General features: G+C 49.7%; 1 protein-coding gene across 1 annotated transcript; it reads right to left on the minus strand.

The window, feature by feature from the left end:
• Window positions 1-8,995: 8,995 nt before the first annotated feature.
• Window positions 8,996-10,147, minus strand: LOC109751495 (osmotin-like protein). The gene has a single exon (XM_020310375.4). It carries the CDS (start codon window positions 10,059-10,061, stop codon window positions 9,303-9,305), a length of 759 nt encoding a protein of 252 aa, XP_020165964.1. The 5' UTR covers window positions 10,062-10,147; the 3' UTR covers window positions 8,996-9,302.
• Between the last annotated feature and the right edge of the window lie 8,150 nt (window positions 10,148-18,297).

Genomic DNA, 18,297 nt, shown 5'->3' on the forward strand with positions numbered 1-18,297 from the left:
CCTTTGAGTGTAAGTATGAGGTTTAAAGATAATCCAAGGTACAATATGTACATATGGTGTGTGGGGGGGGGGGCACCGGCCCCCACCTTGGATAAGTTGTGAAGGATTTTGGGAGAGCTTAGCCTGGATTTATTAGCAGCCTCTGCCACTATAGACAATAGTTAGTTCATGTCACATGAGAGGTGAAAGAATCTTATGCTGATTGCACCGACACTAAAGCTTTATAGTCTTACTTTGCCCAAATCATACATCCTTTTAACTATAGGCATATGTGAAGTTTGTCGTGATGATCTTTTACATTGGGAAGGATTCATCAATAATCAACAGTCGAACATCTATGAGGCAACAACCTACCTTCTACAGTTAGGCAAAGCGGAGAAAACAATATGAGGAGAAGGTCATTTATGATGCCTAATGAACTGCCATATGTTACAAACCTCAATAATTCTACCTTCAATTTACAACTATCTAAAGAAGGACACGTCTAGCGAGTGGCCGTCCGCTTGCTAGCACTCCAAAGTAGCCTTCCTCTTTTAGTAAGTTTCTGTCCCCACTAAGAAATTAGGAAAGGTTCCGTCCTATTAGCCAGGAAAAGCATCATGCAATGTGGTTTGAAAGAAAGATTAGAAAACACCGATGAAACATGTGTGAACATATTTAATTTATAGTTCAATTTCTTTTAAAATGTCATAACTTTGAACCGAATATCAAAATCTAGATCCGCTTTCACCATAGGATTCCTCGCGACGTTCTCTTCGAAGCTAGATCTCGTATGCGTCTGTTTCGACAAACTCTTTTGTGTGCAATTTAGGCACCGTTGGTGCAACTGTCTAGCCATCAATGTGCAACTACTGACAGTCGATGTTCAACTTTCTCTCGACTCATGGATGTGCAGCAAAAAGAAAATGTTTTGTACAATTCAAAAAATGTAGAAGTACATTGAATTAAAAAATGTTCATGCATTTGAAAAAGAAAGTTTTGACATTTACAAAAATGTTTGTACAGTACAGTGTAAAAAATGTTATCATACTTTAATAATAATGTTTCAGTGTGTACTTAAACAATTAAATAACATTCAAAACATGTATTAAAAAAATGTTAATCATGTATTTTAGAAATTCTTAATGTATATAAAATAATGTTTTGTATATATATATATAAATTTATAACGTTTATGAAAAATATTAAACATGTATAAAAAGATGTCTTGATGCATACGAAAAATGTACAATGTGTGTGAATAAAAAAAGTTGAAAAGTGAAGAAAAAGGAACAAACAGAGAAAACCCCCAAAACACCCAATGCAGAACATTGAAAAACAAACAAAAGACCATTAAAAATGCGCTCAGCTACTGTGTTGGGCCCGCCCAATGGACCATGCTGTAGGTGATACGTATCAGGTCTCGCTACTGGCGAGACATAGCTCCCATGATTAAGAGGCATGTATTCTTCTTCGCTTGGTGTGGCCCTTGCGTGAAGAACACCTCTTCAGCAGCCTGCTACGGTGCCAACAGGCCCAGTATTCTGAGTGAGCATGTAGGTCCTCTGCTGTTGTGATCCTCAAAAAAAAAAGGTCCTCTGCTGTGGTGTTGGCCAAGCATCCGTTTGGTTAGGCTTCCTCTCTCTCGGAGACCAAATCATGATCACTGGGTGATCGATGTTTACCTCATTTTGTAGGGGCCACTTTCAATATAAGCAACACAATATTGGCATGAGAAAAGTGGCAGACCACTCCCATGCAGTAGCATGACTAGTTTGAATCGAAAAACAACACTTTTCATGGTAGTAGCCAGTTGTGCGTGCAGTGCAGTCCTGCAGTCATGCTAGTGCCATGCATGCTGACTTTACAAAGCCTTTGCCCATCCATGCACTATGCATGCCGGCCGGCTCCAGCATGAACGGTAGGGAGGGTGGTCCAAGCTTATACTCCCTCCATCCAGAAATACTTGTCGTGGAAATGGATACAAATGGATGTATCTAAAACTAAAATACATCTAGATATATCCATTCCTCGGACAAGTATTCTCGGATGGTAACTAGTTAGTGATATAGAGCTCTCGCTCCCGTGCCGCTCCCGAGCGGCACCGGGGCGCCAAAACCTAGAAACCCTCGGCCCCACCTCCCCTTCCCTCCCCCGCCGCCGCCGGGCAAAGCCCGTGCGGTGCCGGCGGCGGTGGGACTGCTCTGGTGGCGGCCGGTTTTACCCTGGCGTCGCAGCTCCGCCGGCGGCCGCGGCCGCGGGTGGATCTGGCGTGGCGAGGCGGCGGTTGGGCGGCGGTCCCTGCTGGTTCGCGCGATGGAGGGAGGCTCGCCCCTCTTCGGCGGCGCTCCGCGGAGGCTACGGTAGCTGGGATCTTCAAGGCTGCGTCTCCGGCGGGTGGCAGCCGTCGTGACAGCGTCGTCGGGCTCCTGGGCTGCGGTCCGGTGCTCCTGTCGGCGCGTCTGGGCGGGGTGGCGGCCCCCCCTTCCGGCCTTGGGTGACTCCTCCGCGGGCGGGCCGGCTGCTGCCGGCCTCGGGTGGCCTTTGCGACGATGCTGCAGCTGGGGGTCGCCGGATCTGGTCGTCCTGGCCGGGTTCGGCTCGTCGGCGTCTGCCGTCGGCGAGGTGGTGTTGCGGCTACGAGCTCGACTGGTGTGGGTCCAGGTGCAGGGGAGCTGTCTCTGGGAGGCGCGCGTGGTGGCGCTTGCCCTCCCCTACGGCGGGGCGCGGGGTGGGCAGGCGGGATCTGGCCTGCGGTGGACTGGATTTGGTCACGTGCGGCAGCGGGCTGCAGTGACCCTTGCTCTGTGGTGGTGCAGGGAGCAGCGATTTGCAGTCTACCGGTGCTCCTCGGAGGTGGTCTGCTCACTTGGGCGAAAGCCACTGCTCCTGCCGGAGCCGGCGATGATGACGCCCGCGGGTGCCGCCTACCTTCTTGGAGGCATCACTGTCATGGTGACTTCCCCTTCGAGGCTCCTGGGGAAACCCATGTTCCTGGTCCGTCCGGAACAGCCGATGGCGGCCCTTTTCGCGTCGCATTCCCTCCTGAAGGCATCAGCTTGGTGGATTGTGTGGTGGCTGCTCATTGCGGGTTGGACGGTGGTGGTGGCGCGGCCGGCTTGCGCTGATGTGTTCGGAGAAGCGATCCGGGTGTAGACTCGGCTCCTTGATGCTCTTCGGCTTCGCCGGCAGTGCCGCAGTTGTGATGTAGACTCGGCTGCGTGCGACTCTTCGTCCGGGTGTGGACTCGGTCGCTCGTTGCCTTTCGGCTGCACCAATGGCCTTGAGGCATCATGGATGGTCTCAGTTGATTGGAGCTCTTCGTCTACAGTGGTGGTGTTCTCGTGCGGCTCAGGTTGGTAATGGTTGCTCAAGACCCTCTCATGGTTACCATTGTGTTGCGGCGAGCTTGGCGCTCTTGGTGTGGTCTCGACTCATCTTTGCTCAAGGATGGCGCAAGATGCCTCTCAAACTGCTATTCGTTCCGTTTTTCTGTGGCGGAGCCCCAGTCAAGGTTCGTGTCTGAGATGACACTCGTTGATTGTGGATGCTCTTGAGTTGTGTCATGGGGCCGGTATGCCTGCCGATGCGTTCGGCTGTTTGTAAAGTCCTGGTATTGTGATCTCTCAACGACACCCCACATCTACTTGTGTCTCTCATGGTGATGGTCTTATGTCTACCAGCTAGGCCGTGCCTTGTACGGTTTCGGCCGGTTTCCCTTATAAACGGGGTCAATTTGTTAAGGTTTTTGATCCGGTTTTCCTTATAAACTGAATCACCATTCTGGCATTTTGGCCACTTTGAATAATATATTCAGGTGGGAACCCCCCCCCCCCCCCCCCGGTTATTTAAGAAAAAGTATTTTCGGACGGAGGGAGTATAAAACAACAAAAACCGGCTTGTTCGATCAGATGATCAACATCAATGCTCTCCCATCTGTCCAGCTTCAGCTCAAGGTCCATCTAAAACCCCACAAAGCTAAAGGGGATGTGATTTATCAAGATTTCTTATGATTTTTTTCTCTATTGTTAGAACCCAACAAGTCTTCCATAGCCTGCATATAAATATTTCTGATGTGATTTACTCCATCATGGAAAACAAACTAACAAGCTTACGTTTTACTGAAAAGCCGCTCCTAATCTCAGAGCTTACTCAGCCAAGCCGCAGACGAAGGGCGCCATGATGCAGAGCGGGACAAGCCAATCCCAGGATCGGACGAAAAGGACACGGCCAAACCGCAGACGAAAACAGAAAGGAGAAAGGAACAAGTGGACGTCGGTTACCAGAAGCAGAGACGAGAGACGTCGAATCGAACAGAGTATGCGGTACTCGAGTGGCCGGGGCAGAGTTGGTGCCAATCTTTCCTGTTAGTGTCGATTCAATTTTTGAAAAAATATGGATTCAGACTTGCACATGCTGCTAGAGGGAAAATTGGGGAAAAGGAGTTGAATTCAAATGCACACAGAGGTGGTTGAAAACATTGTCGACCAAGTGACCAGATCAATGCCCATCTAAACATGTTATTTCAGACTGGAATCCGAGCAGTCAACAACATCACTGCAGCATAGCACTAGACAAGACGAGAGCCGCCTACAGACAACCAACCACTACTACACCGAGTACTCCGGGCTGACGGTCTCCAAAGGTACTCGAACACTTCAGACATGACACACACTACGCTACATGATCGATCCGAGAGATAACCACCGACGGACGGCGGCGGCGGCGCGCGTCCCACCGGCTCGAGCGCCGCTGGACTCCCTCTAGTGGCAGAAGATGACCTTGAGCTCGCGCGGCGCGGAGCACTGGTGGGTGAGCGAGGGGCTGTCGTGCGCGTGCGGGCCCTCGCTCTTGAAGAAGTCCGTAAACATCTTCTCCTAATTTTTATTAAACAAGCCCAGCTAATGTCCTAGGGCCCACAAGTCAGTGTCATGTGTGACTGGTCGGCGAGCAGTGGCGTCGGGCGGTGCGGCAGCGGCCTGATGTAGCGGTTGCGTGGCATCGGTGGCGCAGTGCTGTGGCGGCTGCATGGCGGTGTGAGGGTTTCCTCTCGTGAAAGTTCTGGCGGTTTGATGCCCGTCAAATTATAGGTGAAGAGTCATCTTCCCGTAAATGTGAGGGGAGTTGGGGGCAATTATACGAGATGCCGTAAAAAACTTTTAGGTTTAAGAAAGCTGTTGGATGAAGTATTTATGCCTCAGCTCTTTGTAAACAGTAAATTCTTTTTCGGATATAGAAGCTATTGGAGTTGCTCCATACGTTGTACTACCATCTCACGAAAATCACACACATAATATATTGTATACGAAGCAAAGAGCGTAGTTTTTCTTTCTTTTGGAACTACCAGAATGGTGAAGGAATAGGGCTTTGTATGGGGCTGTGGATCCACCCTTCACGATGAAGGCTACCCAAAACGTACCTCACTACTTTCACTTATAACCCATAGAACAGAGACATCAGCCATCAGGTGATAGCTAGGAAGGCAAAGTCATGGGTGCTCGGACGAGCAAGGTGGTGGCTGTAGCCTTCTTGGTACCGGTGGTGGCTGCAGCGGCATGTTAGTATGAGGTTGTAAAAATAATCCCAGGTAGAGATATGTACATACTGTCGGATTTAGCCTGGATTTATTAGCTGCCACTACACACAATAGTTAGTTCATGCCCAAATTCTTAGTGAACCCATTGGCAAAACTTCCTGGCTCCACCCCTTGTAGTCTTCTTGGTGCCGGTGGTGGCTGCAGGGGCATGTGTGTGTCCACCCGTCTCGAAGGACAAGCCAATGCCGGCAGTGAAGGTGAGAGATGTTGTGGAGATGATGGTTGCCATGGTGATCGGTGCCCTTCTCGTCGGTTCCTGCTGGCTGAGTAGCATCTTCGATGCCCGGAACACTCTTGTTGTGCAGGCAACTGCCGGGGGAGGAGGCGCAAGAGTAGGCGCCCCAAACGCTGGAGGAGGAGACGCAAACGCCGGAGGAGATGCAACCCCACACCTGGCTGTGGAGATCCATTGCTTCGGTCTGTGACACTAGTTCGCAGCATGATCCTTTGTACCCTTTGTTCCCATATTTCAAGTTCTCTACGTGATCCTCTGTGTGTCCAGTGTGTGCTCTGTTTCCCGGAAGTTTGATGCTTTGTGCTATGTCGATTTACAACTCTGTGATGTCTCCTTGCGTGTGAAACAGTCCATACTTCATAACACTATTGTTAATTAACTAGAGGGGTGGAAGCGCCGCTCCCATATTGGCTCATCGCTGGTTATCGTGTAGCTACAGTACTTAATTTCCTTGTTTTGCTTTAGATGTTGATGGGTGCTCCTCGATGCCATGTGTGTGTGTCTTCATATTCATGTTTGTTGCTTGGGTGGCAGCCGCACGCCTGTATGAACTTTTGTTGTTGACATATAAGTAACACAAATGTTTAGGTAAAAAAGCAAAATAATACCTCATCATATTCAGAATTTACAAACTTTACTACCACAACCTGGCCTCAAACTTTGTGAGATGCACTGGTTTGAAACATAAAATTTTGCATCAGCATATATTGAAACGCATACAATGCACCGAAACTATAATTTTATAAACCGTAATGATGGCACAACACGTAACAGAGAAAGATACTCCCTCCGTCAAAAAATGTAAGATCATTTTAACACTATGATCTTATATTTTGGAACGGAGGGAGCACATTTGACTAATGAGCAGATTAGCATAAATACAGTTATGCAACACTAATATTGGCTGGAACCATGTTATAATGTCAGATATTCGGAAGCAGCTGTTGCACGGAACAACATTTTGGAAATAATCTCAATATCGAACAGTGATTACAAAAATGCCATGTATCTTACTAATAAAGATTCAACATTTACGCCTCTATATAATGCTAAAGTTACTAAAAATTAGGATGGAACCTTACAGATTTGAAACCGATGCAATACAAGAATACATATATCATAAATCTATGACGGAATTTCACATACCCGGAACTAAGAAGTGAAGACAGTACCACCATAAAGTATAGAGCAAGTGACAAAATACTAAGTGATGTTGATCCTAATTTTCTCTCATCCACTCCAACATCAATGCAAATAGTGGTTGTATACCAGAGCCTATAGTCACATCTTCTCTTGGATATCTCGTTAAAATGCTAAATTGAGTTCCTAAAACCATTGTGGTTCCTTCTATTGCAGTGCAGTTCAGAATTTCCATGTCACATGAGAGGTGACAGAATCTTATGCTGATTGCACCTGGCACTAAAGCTTTATAGTCTTGCTTTTCTCAGATCATACTTCCTTTCAACTCTAAGCATATGTGAAGTTTGCCGTGATGATCTTATACACTGGGAGGGATTCATCTAATCAACAGCCGAGATCTATGAGGCAACAACCTACCTTCTACAGTTAGGCAAGCGGAGAATACAATATGAGGAGAAGATCATTTATGATGCCTAATGAATTGCCATATGTTACAAACATGCATAATTCTACCTTCAATTTACAACTTAGCTAAAGAAGGACGCGTCTAGCGAGCGGCCGCCTTCCTCTTTTAGTAAGTTTCTGTCCTCATCAAACAAATTAGGAAAGGTTATGTCCTATTAGCTAGGAAAAGCATCATGCAACATGTTTTGAAAGAAAGATTAGAAAATACCCATGGAAAATGTGTAACGCATTTAATTTGGAGTTCAATTTCTTTTAAAATGTCATAACTTTTGAATTGAATATCAAAATTAAGATCCGTTTTCATCGTTAGATTCCTCGCGACGTTCTCTTAGAAACTAGATCCCATATGCGTCTGTTCTGACAATCTTTTTTGTGTGCAATTTAGGCACCGTTTGGTTCAACTGTCTAGCCGTCGATGTGCAACTTCCCCCCGATTCGTGGACGTGCAGTAAAAAATTGTTTTGTACAATTCAAAAAATGTAGAAGTAGATTAAATTTTAAAAATGTTCACGCATTTCAAAAAATATGTTTTGACATTTACATAAATGTTTATACAATGTAAAGAAATGTCATTATACTTTAATAACAATGTTTCAATGTGTATTTAAAAAAATTAACACATATTTAAAAAAAATTCAAAACACGTATTTGAAAAAATGTTAATCATGTATTTAAAAAATCCTAAATGTACATAAAATAAAGTTTTAGATGCATATAAAAACTTATAATGTGTATGACAAAATATACATCAAAACATATATTTGAAAAAAATATTATACATGTATTTGAAAAATGTTAAACATGTATAGAAAGATGTCTTGAAGCATGACTAGTCTAAATCGAAAAACAACACTTTTCATGGTAGTAGCCAGTTGTGCGTGCAGTGCAGTCCTGCAGTCATGCTAGTGCCATGCATGCTGCCTTTACAATGCCTTTACCCATCCATGCAGTATGCATGCCGGCCGGCTCCAGCATGGGTGGTCCAAGCTTATACAAAAACCGGCATCACATCGATGCTCTCTCAACCGTCCAGATTCAGCTGAGGGTCCATCTGAAAACCCACAAAGCCAAAGGGGATGCGATTTTATCAAGATTTTTTACGATTCTTTTCTCTAGTATTAGAACCCCCCATAGCTTACATATAAATATTTCTGATGTGATTTACTCCGTCATGGAAGGCACTCTGTTTATTTCACGTAGAGTAGAAAACAAACTAACGAGCTTATGTTTTTACTGAGAAGCCGCTCCTAATCTCAGAGCTTACTCAGCCAAGCCGCAGCCGAAATGCGCCATGATGCAGAGACAGACAAGCCAATCGCAGGATCTGACGAAAAGGACACGGCCAAACCGCAGAGAAAACTGAAAGGAGAAAGGGGCGAATGGACACCGGTCACCAGAAGCAGAGACGAGAGACATCGAATCGAACAGGGTATGCGGTACTCGAGAGCCAGGGGCATTGTTCATGGCTTGGCTTATTGACATCAAATTCGGTTCAAGTTCAGCCCCGTAGCACTATATGCTGTGCAGAGCAGTGGAGTGAGAGCAGCAGATCTGCCTTGCACATGTTGCTAGAGGGAAAATTAAAGGAGTTGAACTCAAATCACATAAGAAGTGGCCGAAAACATGGTCGATCAATGTCCGTCTAAACATGTTATTTCAGACTGGAATCTGAGCAGCTAACACCATACTACTAGACGAGAGGTGAACGCCTACAGAACACGAACTACTCCAAGCACTCCGCTCAGCCTGGCAGTCTCCAAAGCCTAATCGAACACTCACTCACACATGACAGACGAGATGACACGCACTGCACTACATCGATCCCAGACCCAGACATAGCTGCTGACGGCCGTGCGTCCCACCGGCTGGAGCGCCGCTGGACTCACTCTAGTGGCAGAAGATGACCTTGAGCTCGCGCGGGGCGGAGCACTGGTGGGTGAGGGAGGGGCTGTCGTGGGCGTAGGTGAAGGCCTGCGGGCACTCGCTCTTGAAGAAGTCCGAGTACCTGGAGGGGCGGCAGGCGGCCGGGCTGTTGTACGCGCCGCGGCAGCACAGCTCGTCGGTGCCGAAGGCCAGGCAGCCGCTCTTGCACGCGGCCACGCCGCCGCCGCCGGGCGCCGCGGCGCGCACCTGCAGCTCGCCGGGGCAGGTCTGTGTGAGGTCCTTGCGGCAGGCGAGGACGGGGCAGTTGCCGCGGCCCTCGTGCGGGGTCACGGAGAGGCCCACGTTGAAGCCGTCCACCACGCTCACCCCGTAGGACGACTGGTCGTCGCCGCCGTGGTGGAGGGAGACCTGCGCCAGCGTGGCGGGCGCCGCGCCGCCGAGGCCCCCGCACTGGAGCCGCCCGCCGCAGTCGCCCGTGGCGCAGCGGAGCTGCCCGCCGGCGGAGGGCGCGCAGCCGGTGCGCGCCCAGATGCGGCCGGACCAGGCGTGGGCGGGCGCCGGGAAGGAGCGGTGGGAGAGCGACGGGAGGAAGAAGCCGCCCCCCTCCAGGACCTCGCTGCCGGCGCTCCCCTGGATGCCCGGCCAGATCGGGTACGCGCAGTTGTTCACCACGGTCAGGGTCATCGGGGCCAAGTCGGCGAGGAGGAGGCCGTAGCTCGGGAGGAGGGTGGCGAGCAGGAGGAGAAGCTTAGGGGAAGCCATGGTGGTGGGCTCCCTGAATCCTGAGCGCTAGCTACTTGGTCAGTAGACTGTGGACTGTGGTGGAGTGGTGCCAAGTGAGAGGGTTTTGGGGTCTTTTTATAGGAGATTTTGGATTGGACTGGGGTGTGATGGGCGGAGCGGTTTGGTCTTTGGGGTGTCGTGTCAGTGACTATAATCTTGTTTGGATTGAGATAACACAGGCAGTAGGAAACTTCTGGAGGAGTTTTTTTTTTAAAGGAGGAAGATCCCCGGCCTCTGCATCTGGACAATGCATACAGCCATTTTATTAATTATTGACACAAGACCTTACAAAGTCATACAACAGTAAGAGTAAAGCCACCGTCTAAGCAACATCTGTCGCTACTCCTATCCAGTTGAAAAGGGGGGCTGAAAGTCTAGGCCTAATACCAAACAGACCTTGCACCAAACCCAACATCTAAGACTTGAGGTCCCAACCAGGACGCCTGCCGGGTATGGGCACCCACTAGTCCGGCGTGCTCCTCAACGAGGACGCCTGCCGGGTATGAGACCGCCGCAGCCACGTGCCACCAATCCATCTTCAGAGTTGTACAACTGCATCTACCTTGCCCGGTCTAGCTGCCGCCGACGCCACCACGACGCCAGGCAGCGTCACCCTCCTGCGCGAGTCCATCTCCGCTCATCGGGCGCCGAGTCTCCACTGCGCCACGCCGCCGAGATCCGCCGTCATCAATGGGCAAGATGAAACACCGCTCCTCCTCTTGTCCCCTGCAACCAGCACTTGCTCTAAAACGATGCCCCCAGGAGGGAGAACGACACCGAAGGCACCGTCATCGTCCGATCCGGTAGACCCGGATCTAGGGTCCCCCCCCCCCGGAACTTCCCGATCAGGTTGGCGTGACCTGCAACGAGGATGCCTCGAGAAGGGAACGACGTCCGAGACGCCGCCATCGTCCGCCAAGACCGCAGCCAGGCGCGATTTTCACCGGAAGCCACGTCTTCCCAACCTCGCGGCTGGCTGGAACCGAGCAGAACCTTGCCGCGAAGACGTACGTCGCTGTCGGTACTCCGGCAGAGATTCGGCATCTCCTCACCGGCCCCTCCACGCGTCGCTGGTCGATGGAAGGCCTCCCCGTGACGGATCCAATCGGGGCGTTGGATCCGCAGTCACCGCCATCACCATCCCGACCAGAACAGCCCACCCCGCCGGATGGGGCGCTGCCACCGCCGCCGTCCATTGAGGGCCGCCGCTCCGCCGGCTATGGTGCTTCGGCCATCGCCGCACGGGGTCGCCGCCCCAGCCGCCCCCTTCGGATTGTACAAGAGGAGCCGCCCCTGCCGCCTTAGATGAGATCCGGCGCGTCCGGCACCGGGCCCGCCGCCACCGCGGCCCACGCCGGCGGCAGGAGGAGGCGCTAGAGGGTGCTGGCGGCGCTAGGGTTTCGGGGCCCCTGGCCCCTGGCGTCGCCGGGGGGAGGTGAGGCGAGGGGGCTATCAGATGGGTTTCTGGAGGAGTAGCTTGTGTCTTGTGTGATACGCTGATAGTGAGCACCTGCAAATGATGTTCCGCTAGAAAAAAAAGCAGCATGCAAATGATGCATAGATATATAGTAGAAACCTAATAATTGGGATGTGACGTGAGATCTTTTTACAAACTAAAATAAACATATAAATACGCAATAGCAAGTGTTTAGGTTGCACCACAAATACACAAGTGAAATTTCTCAAAAGATGATGTGTTGGCTAAACTTTGTACGGTAGAAACTTTGAAAGAATAACTTTTTTTTCAGCAGAGATATGAGATGTACCTCATTTCCCTAAGTCGGTAAAGTTTAGATTGGCCATATTTCTTGGAATGAACCTACTTTTCTTGTATGAAACATAGAGGCGTGGTTTACCTCATTTCAAACAAGTGCCCTTTGTAACAAAAGAGCTTACCTTTCTTTTTGCAATGACGGCAATTGCCTAGTTTGACCCATGTAATTTGATGCACACGATGATGTTGTAGGTGCAAATAAATAGAAAAAAGAGAATTGAATTTGAAATTGTGTATTTTGTGTGAGAGAGTGCATAGATAACACACACAAAACGAAGAAATAACATTGAATTCTACATTTCTGCTTTGGACGAGCCAAAATTTGCACGATTAAGTATTCTGAGATATGTTAACTTACGTCCATCTCAAAATGACCTCTCAATCATTTCCACATTGACCTTGTCTTGGCATAAAATCTATCTTATCGCTTAAACCAAATTTATATTCCCAATCATACATTACGGGAACTGTTGAATTACGCAGATATAAAAAAGAAAGACCTCTCAACCGTCTGCACATTACACTTGTCTGGCACACATGTTTTCTTCTGGACGAAGGATCACCCATGCCCATTCCCAAAAGTTACTACCGGGGAGTTGCTTACCCTTGAATTCGTCGCTTTCCCAAAGCTGCTTTCGGGAAACCATCAAAGCGGATCCAAAGCTAGCAGCAATTGCACCGTTTCATGGACAAGCTTTGGATTCTTGTATTCGTCCCAAGTCTTTTACGTACATTAACCCCATGTTTCCTTAGACGGGCAGCAGGCTGGCACCAATATTTTTGCCAAATCCCGCGAGAGGCCATGATGGTTCTCGACGGCCGAGGCTAGTGGCCCGGCGGTGGGGCGATGGCGCCTCGGCGAAACCGGCAAAGGCGCCCCAAATGCCACTGGCCAGTGTGGCGTGGATGGATAAGAACGGGCGGACATCCCACGAGCTCGATTCTGAGGGCGTGACGATGGAGGGCTAGGACGGGGAGGGGAGGCCTTGCCTCTTTGTTGCACCGGCCGCGGCTGACGGGCCCCTCTGTTTGGCAGCGCCTTCAAAATTCAAAGTTGAAGCGGCAGCGGCTACTGGTTGGTTGGTTTGGCGGATAGCCGAGAGCGGCGGCGCCGTGGACACGGGCGAGCCCTGCCAGCCGGGACGCCAGTTTCCTCCTGCTGCTACGGCCTACGTGCATGGCAACCGGGATGAAGGCCTGGAACGAGGACGCTTTGGCTTTTCTTAGAGCATTAGTAGTAGAACCCTCAAACCCTTATAACACTTTTAAGGGTTGAGAAGTGCTAGTTTTTGACATTTTTAAGGGTTGAAAAACAGGGGCAAAGACTAGAACCCTCAAACCCAATCCTTAAACTGCTTTAAGGGTTGGATTTGAGGGTTCTAGTCTTTGCCTCAACCCCAACCTTTAAAACTGTCATTTCATATATCACACATTTCATCATATGACATATCACAAATTCCATCACATTTGACATAAAACAATAATCATTCTAGTTATTATTACAACACCGAATAAAACAATAATCATTCAAATTATTACAACAATGTTTGAGCAAATTACACTAATTGTTCGAATCAAATAGGACATAGAAAAGTAAAACAAAGATACATCATGGGCCAATGCGCCGCCCATCCAACTGCCAGTGGTGCTCTACTAGATCATCCCGGAGCCGACCATGAGTGGTTGCATCCTCAATCTCACGATGTGCTTGAAGAAAAGCGTGTATGCGAGAAGGGTTTCTTTCCGGTTGCACACGGGTACCAACATTGTCATAGAAACAAGGAAGGTTTAACCCTCTCTCATCCTCTAGGATCATGTTGTGTAGAATCACACAACATTTCATGATGTTCACCAAGGTTTTTTTGTCCCAAAACCGAGCTGGACCACGAACTATGGCAAACCTTGCTTGCAAAACACCGAAAGCTCTCTCAATATCCTTGCGGGCTGCCTCTTATGCCTTGGTGAAATGAGCCTCTTTTCTTGTTAAGGGCACCCCATTTTTCTCCTTGATGGACTTCACAAGAGTTGCCCATTCGGGATAGATGCCATCGGTGAGATAGTATCCCATTGAGTACTCATTGTCCATGATTTTGTAGTTGCAAGCTGAAGCATCCCCAGAAATTAATCTTTTGAACAAAGGAGATCTATTGAGGATATTGATATCATTGAGTGTTCCCGGCAACCCAAAGAATGCATGCCAAATCCACGTGTCCTGAGATGCTACGGTCTCAAGCACAATGGTAGCATCACGGCTTTTACCGCAATACATTCCGTGCCATGCCTTTGGGCAATTTTTCCACCTCCAATGCATGCAATCAAGACTACCAAGCATCCCCGGCCATCCCCTTTTTTCATTCATTTCCATTAATCTCTTTGTATCTTCCTCGTTTGGTGCCCGAAGATACTGCTCACCGTACAACCGGATGACCAACTTGGCAAACCTACGGACTGACTCCGTGTAGGGGAACGCGACAGAAAACAAAAATTTTCCGACCTACGCACCAGCCCAGGACCACTATGGAGACTGCATACATGGTTTGATCTTTTTCGTTACTGACTCGTAGCGCAGCGGGAAGTAGAGTCGATGACGATCGGTGGTGCAGATCCCCGCAGCTAGGATTTACAACCTCCCAACCGCGAGGATGTATACCCTCATCTGCTCCTCAGACAGCCCTCCGGGAGGCGGTCGAACAGCCCCCCCGGACGGTGTCGCGGACAGCCCTTCGGGAGGACCTTCGAAACTCGAACGGTCACTCGGACAGCCCTTCGGGAGGACCTTCGAAACTCGGACGGTCACACGGACAGCCCTTCGGGAGGCACTCACGAACTAAGACCGAAACTACGATCTCTCTACAGAGTTGCACACATACGGTGTCATCTATCCGGCAGGGCTTCGCCGTCCAGAACTAGTTCCTGCCGGAACCCAGACAGCCTTACGGCTCTACGAAACTCTTTTCGTGGGAGGGAGAGAAGAAGCCAGATAATGCATGGCATGTGTATGAGAGCAAGGGATGAGTGTGGAGGGCTGCCCCTCCACCTCTATTTATAGGAAATCCCAAGGGGGTAGGGTAGTTTCACAAAAAACCCAAAATGCACATGAATGAAGTCCTTCCACAAGGACCTAGGAGTGAAACCAAGGAACAAGAGGGTCCCCAAGGGGGGATACCCCATGTGGCCGGCCACACCCCCATGAGGGGCCCAAAAAATGGCTCCTATCCATCCATGTCATCCCCAAGATCTTTTGGAGCAAAGCCCCAAAAGGTGGCTTTCCATAAAGTAACCATAAAGCTGATTTTCACTATTCACGACGACATTTTTCAGCGTCTGATCGAACTGAAAATATTTATGTGGGCTAAGAACATTTCCAGTACCCACTAAAATGATTTTCAACGCGTTCCGAAACAATTCCGGTTTTAGTGATTTTCATCTGCGAAACGCATCTGAAGTGGGTTCGGCAGCTCCGGAACATTTCCGGTTTTTATCTCAGAAAATTCCAAAAAGCTTCCAGAATGATTCTGGCATCCTCCAAGAATTATCAGGCATGTGCCGAAACCAATTTGACTTAATGGTGTATCCCGAAACAACTTTTCGGTATCATCGAAACTTATCCGATGACCTCTCTCTGCGGTACGATTCCGCTGTTCGAAACTTTTCGGTGTCCGAAACTTTTTCGGTGATTTTCTCTCAGACTCCCTGTCTAGTATTCAGCAGATAGATGACCCTTAAGCGTGTGACCCTATAGGTTCGGTGAAGTATAGACATGACCCGGAACCCCTTCCGATCAATGATCAACATCGGAGCCGTGGACACCCATATTGACCCCTATACCCACACGAATAAATATTCGAGTGAACCTCCAGTTGCCGTGTGCTATTCCTGTTGCTTCGCGATATGTTACAAATACCCGAGGTGAGACATGTTGGCATTCCCGTGGATCAACAACTTGTCCACTATGCTAGTTACCTCGTTACCGGTATTGTTCTCTTTTCTCGTTATCGTATTCCGGCATCCCCGTGATCAAATCACAAAGTGTCTGGCCAGACGATGATGGATACCGTAACACCGAGAGGGCCCAGAGATATCTCTCCATCGTCGGAGGAGCAAATCCCAATCTTGAGCTATCAAGTTACTTGACACACTTTTCCATGAACCCGTAAGCCGCTGTAATAGCCACCCATTTACGGATGACGTTTAACAAACCCCAAAGTTCATGAAGCAAGCATGAAGAAACTCGATACTCTCATGGTCTAAGGAATCATGCAAACGTTAACCATCTCTGTGTTATGTACCAATAAACTTGTGACGAATGAATCTCATAGCATAACATCAATTCGGGTCGATTCAACACAAATGTCCTTCCTGACATTGTGCCCTCAAAGTTGCTTGGCATAGACATGCCCATGATTGGGAAAACATAATCATCATGCAACACTTGAGCTAGTCTTAGAGGCATGACTAGGAATACATTTTACCGTTTATTATTCCACACGTGCATATGGGTTCTCCCCAGAGCCTTTATGGATATACGGGCTCGGGAACCACAGCAGTTATAGCATGGAACATAAACATAATTATGAACAAGGAGATAATCAATAACATTTATTATTGCCTCTAGGGCATATCTCCTACACTCCGTAGTTGTATCTTGCCCAATGCGAAGATACTCGTCGGTATAATCCGCGGGTATGCCATAAGCGAGTACCCGCATTGCCGCCGATATCTTTTGATATGCACTAAACCCCATGATACCGGCGGCGGATCTACGACGTTTAAAGTAATTGGAGGCGGCCTCACAATCGGTGACAATCTTCACAAACAAACTACGCCGCATTCGGTACCTTTTGCGGAAGAGACGAGGAGGGTATGTAGGTACCTCCACGAAGTAGTCTTCCATCAAATGCTCGTGTCCGAGAGCGCGGTTCCGGTAGATGGTGACTCGCCCCATCTTCGACCCTCTCCTCTGGTTCATCAGCTTCACGCGGTTTTTAAACGATTGCACGTCGATGAGGAGGCTCATCATCTCGACGTCGTCGTCTTGCAACAACTCATCAATGTCGGAATCGTCGGATGTCGACCAATCCGACGAATCGGACATCGAGTCCATGACAATCTCCTCATTGTTCATTTCCATCTGCAAAGGACAGTCACTAATTAGTGCTAAAAAATGAAACAATAAAGAAAATAAAACAAAATGAAAAAAAAGCACATACCTCACCTCGGAGGAGGCGGCGGAGGCGGCCGGCAGGAGGGCGGCCGGCGGGAGCGCAGGGCGGCGGCGTGGCTCCTCGATGCCGGCTCCTGGGCGTCCGGGCCGCGGCGGCGCAGGAGAGGCGGGAAGGGCGGCCGACGGGAGGGCGGGGAGGAGGGCGCACGGCGGGGCGGGGAGGCGGCGGGGCGGTGCGCGGCGGGGCGGGGAGGCGGAGGGGCGGCCTGGGATGGAGCGCCGGGGCGCGGCGCGGCGGGAGGGCGGCCGGAGGCCGGCGGCGGCCGTATCCGGGGAGGGGAACTGAAAATTCCCTCCCGCGCGTCGTTGGTGATGGAACCGGGTTGGGGAAGGGTTGGGCTGGCCAACCCCTGTTTCTACAGGCTGGGAAGGAGAATAGGGGTTGAGCCTCTAAATTTTTTTGAGGGTTTAAGGGTTAAGGGGTTCTATTCTTTAGGAATTTTTCGTCTCAACCCGTAAAAAAGCGGTTATTTTTGAGGGTTTGAGGGTTTAGGGGTACTACTAAGGGCGGTATGATTCAGCGGACAGAAAGTCTGGCAGCGGACGGGCAACATGTTGTAAAGGGTTTATGGCCGACTTGACACCTCTGGCGAACACGGTGATCGTGGGTTCATATACGTCCGTGCGCGCGGTGATGCGGCCGTGGAGACCTGCGCATAGCTCCGTGGGTATGCACAGACCGACACTCATGGTGAGTTCCACGGCTTCGCTTATCACCGCGCAGAGGATGTCCACGACGCCCATGCTGGTTTGGATGGAGACGGTGTTCTAGCTGGACTCGAGCGCGCCCTTTATATCGAATCGGGACGGTGCGATAGCCCGAGTCCGGCTCGTTCTCCGTCTCTTCTCTTTCCTTATTGTCGTCATCGGCTCAGCTGCACCGGCGGCGGGTCTAGCTTTCGGCGGGCTCGTTTTTCCCTTCATGCGTGAGAGGCCGCGCGGCGGAATGAACCCGGCGCGGCACAAGGCCGTGGAGCCGGTTTCGTACGCTTGCGAGTTCGGCGAGCGACACCGCGGGGCTGACCACTGACGCCGCTGACGAAGACGCACGCCCTCTGTTACGGCCCACGGCTTTGTTCCTGACACCATCCATGCAGGTGCCGATCATTGCAGGATCCGAATACTTTGTGTTTCCATTCGCGTGTTGTTAACTTGTTATTACGTACTCATGCCGGCCATGCTCTTAATTCTTTTGCAGGCGGCCGGGCTTTGCGAAT

The sequence above is a fragment of the Aegilops tauschii genome, chromosome 3 (genome assembly GCF_002575655.3).
Source record: "Aegilops tauschii subsp. strangulata cultivar AL8/78 chromosome 3, Aet v6.0, whole genome shotgun sequence".
Lineage (NCBI taxonomy): Eukaryota > Viridiplantae > Streptophyta > Magnoliopsida > Poales > Poaceae > Aegilops > Aegilops tauschii.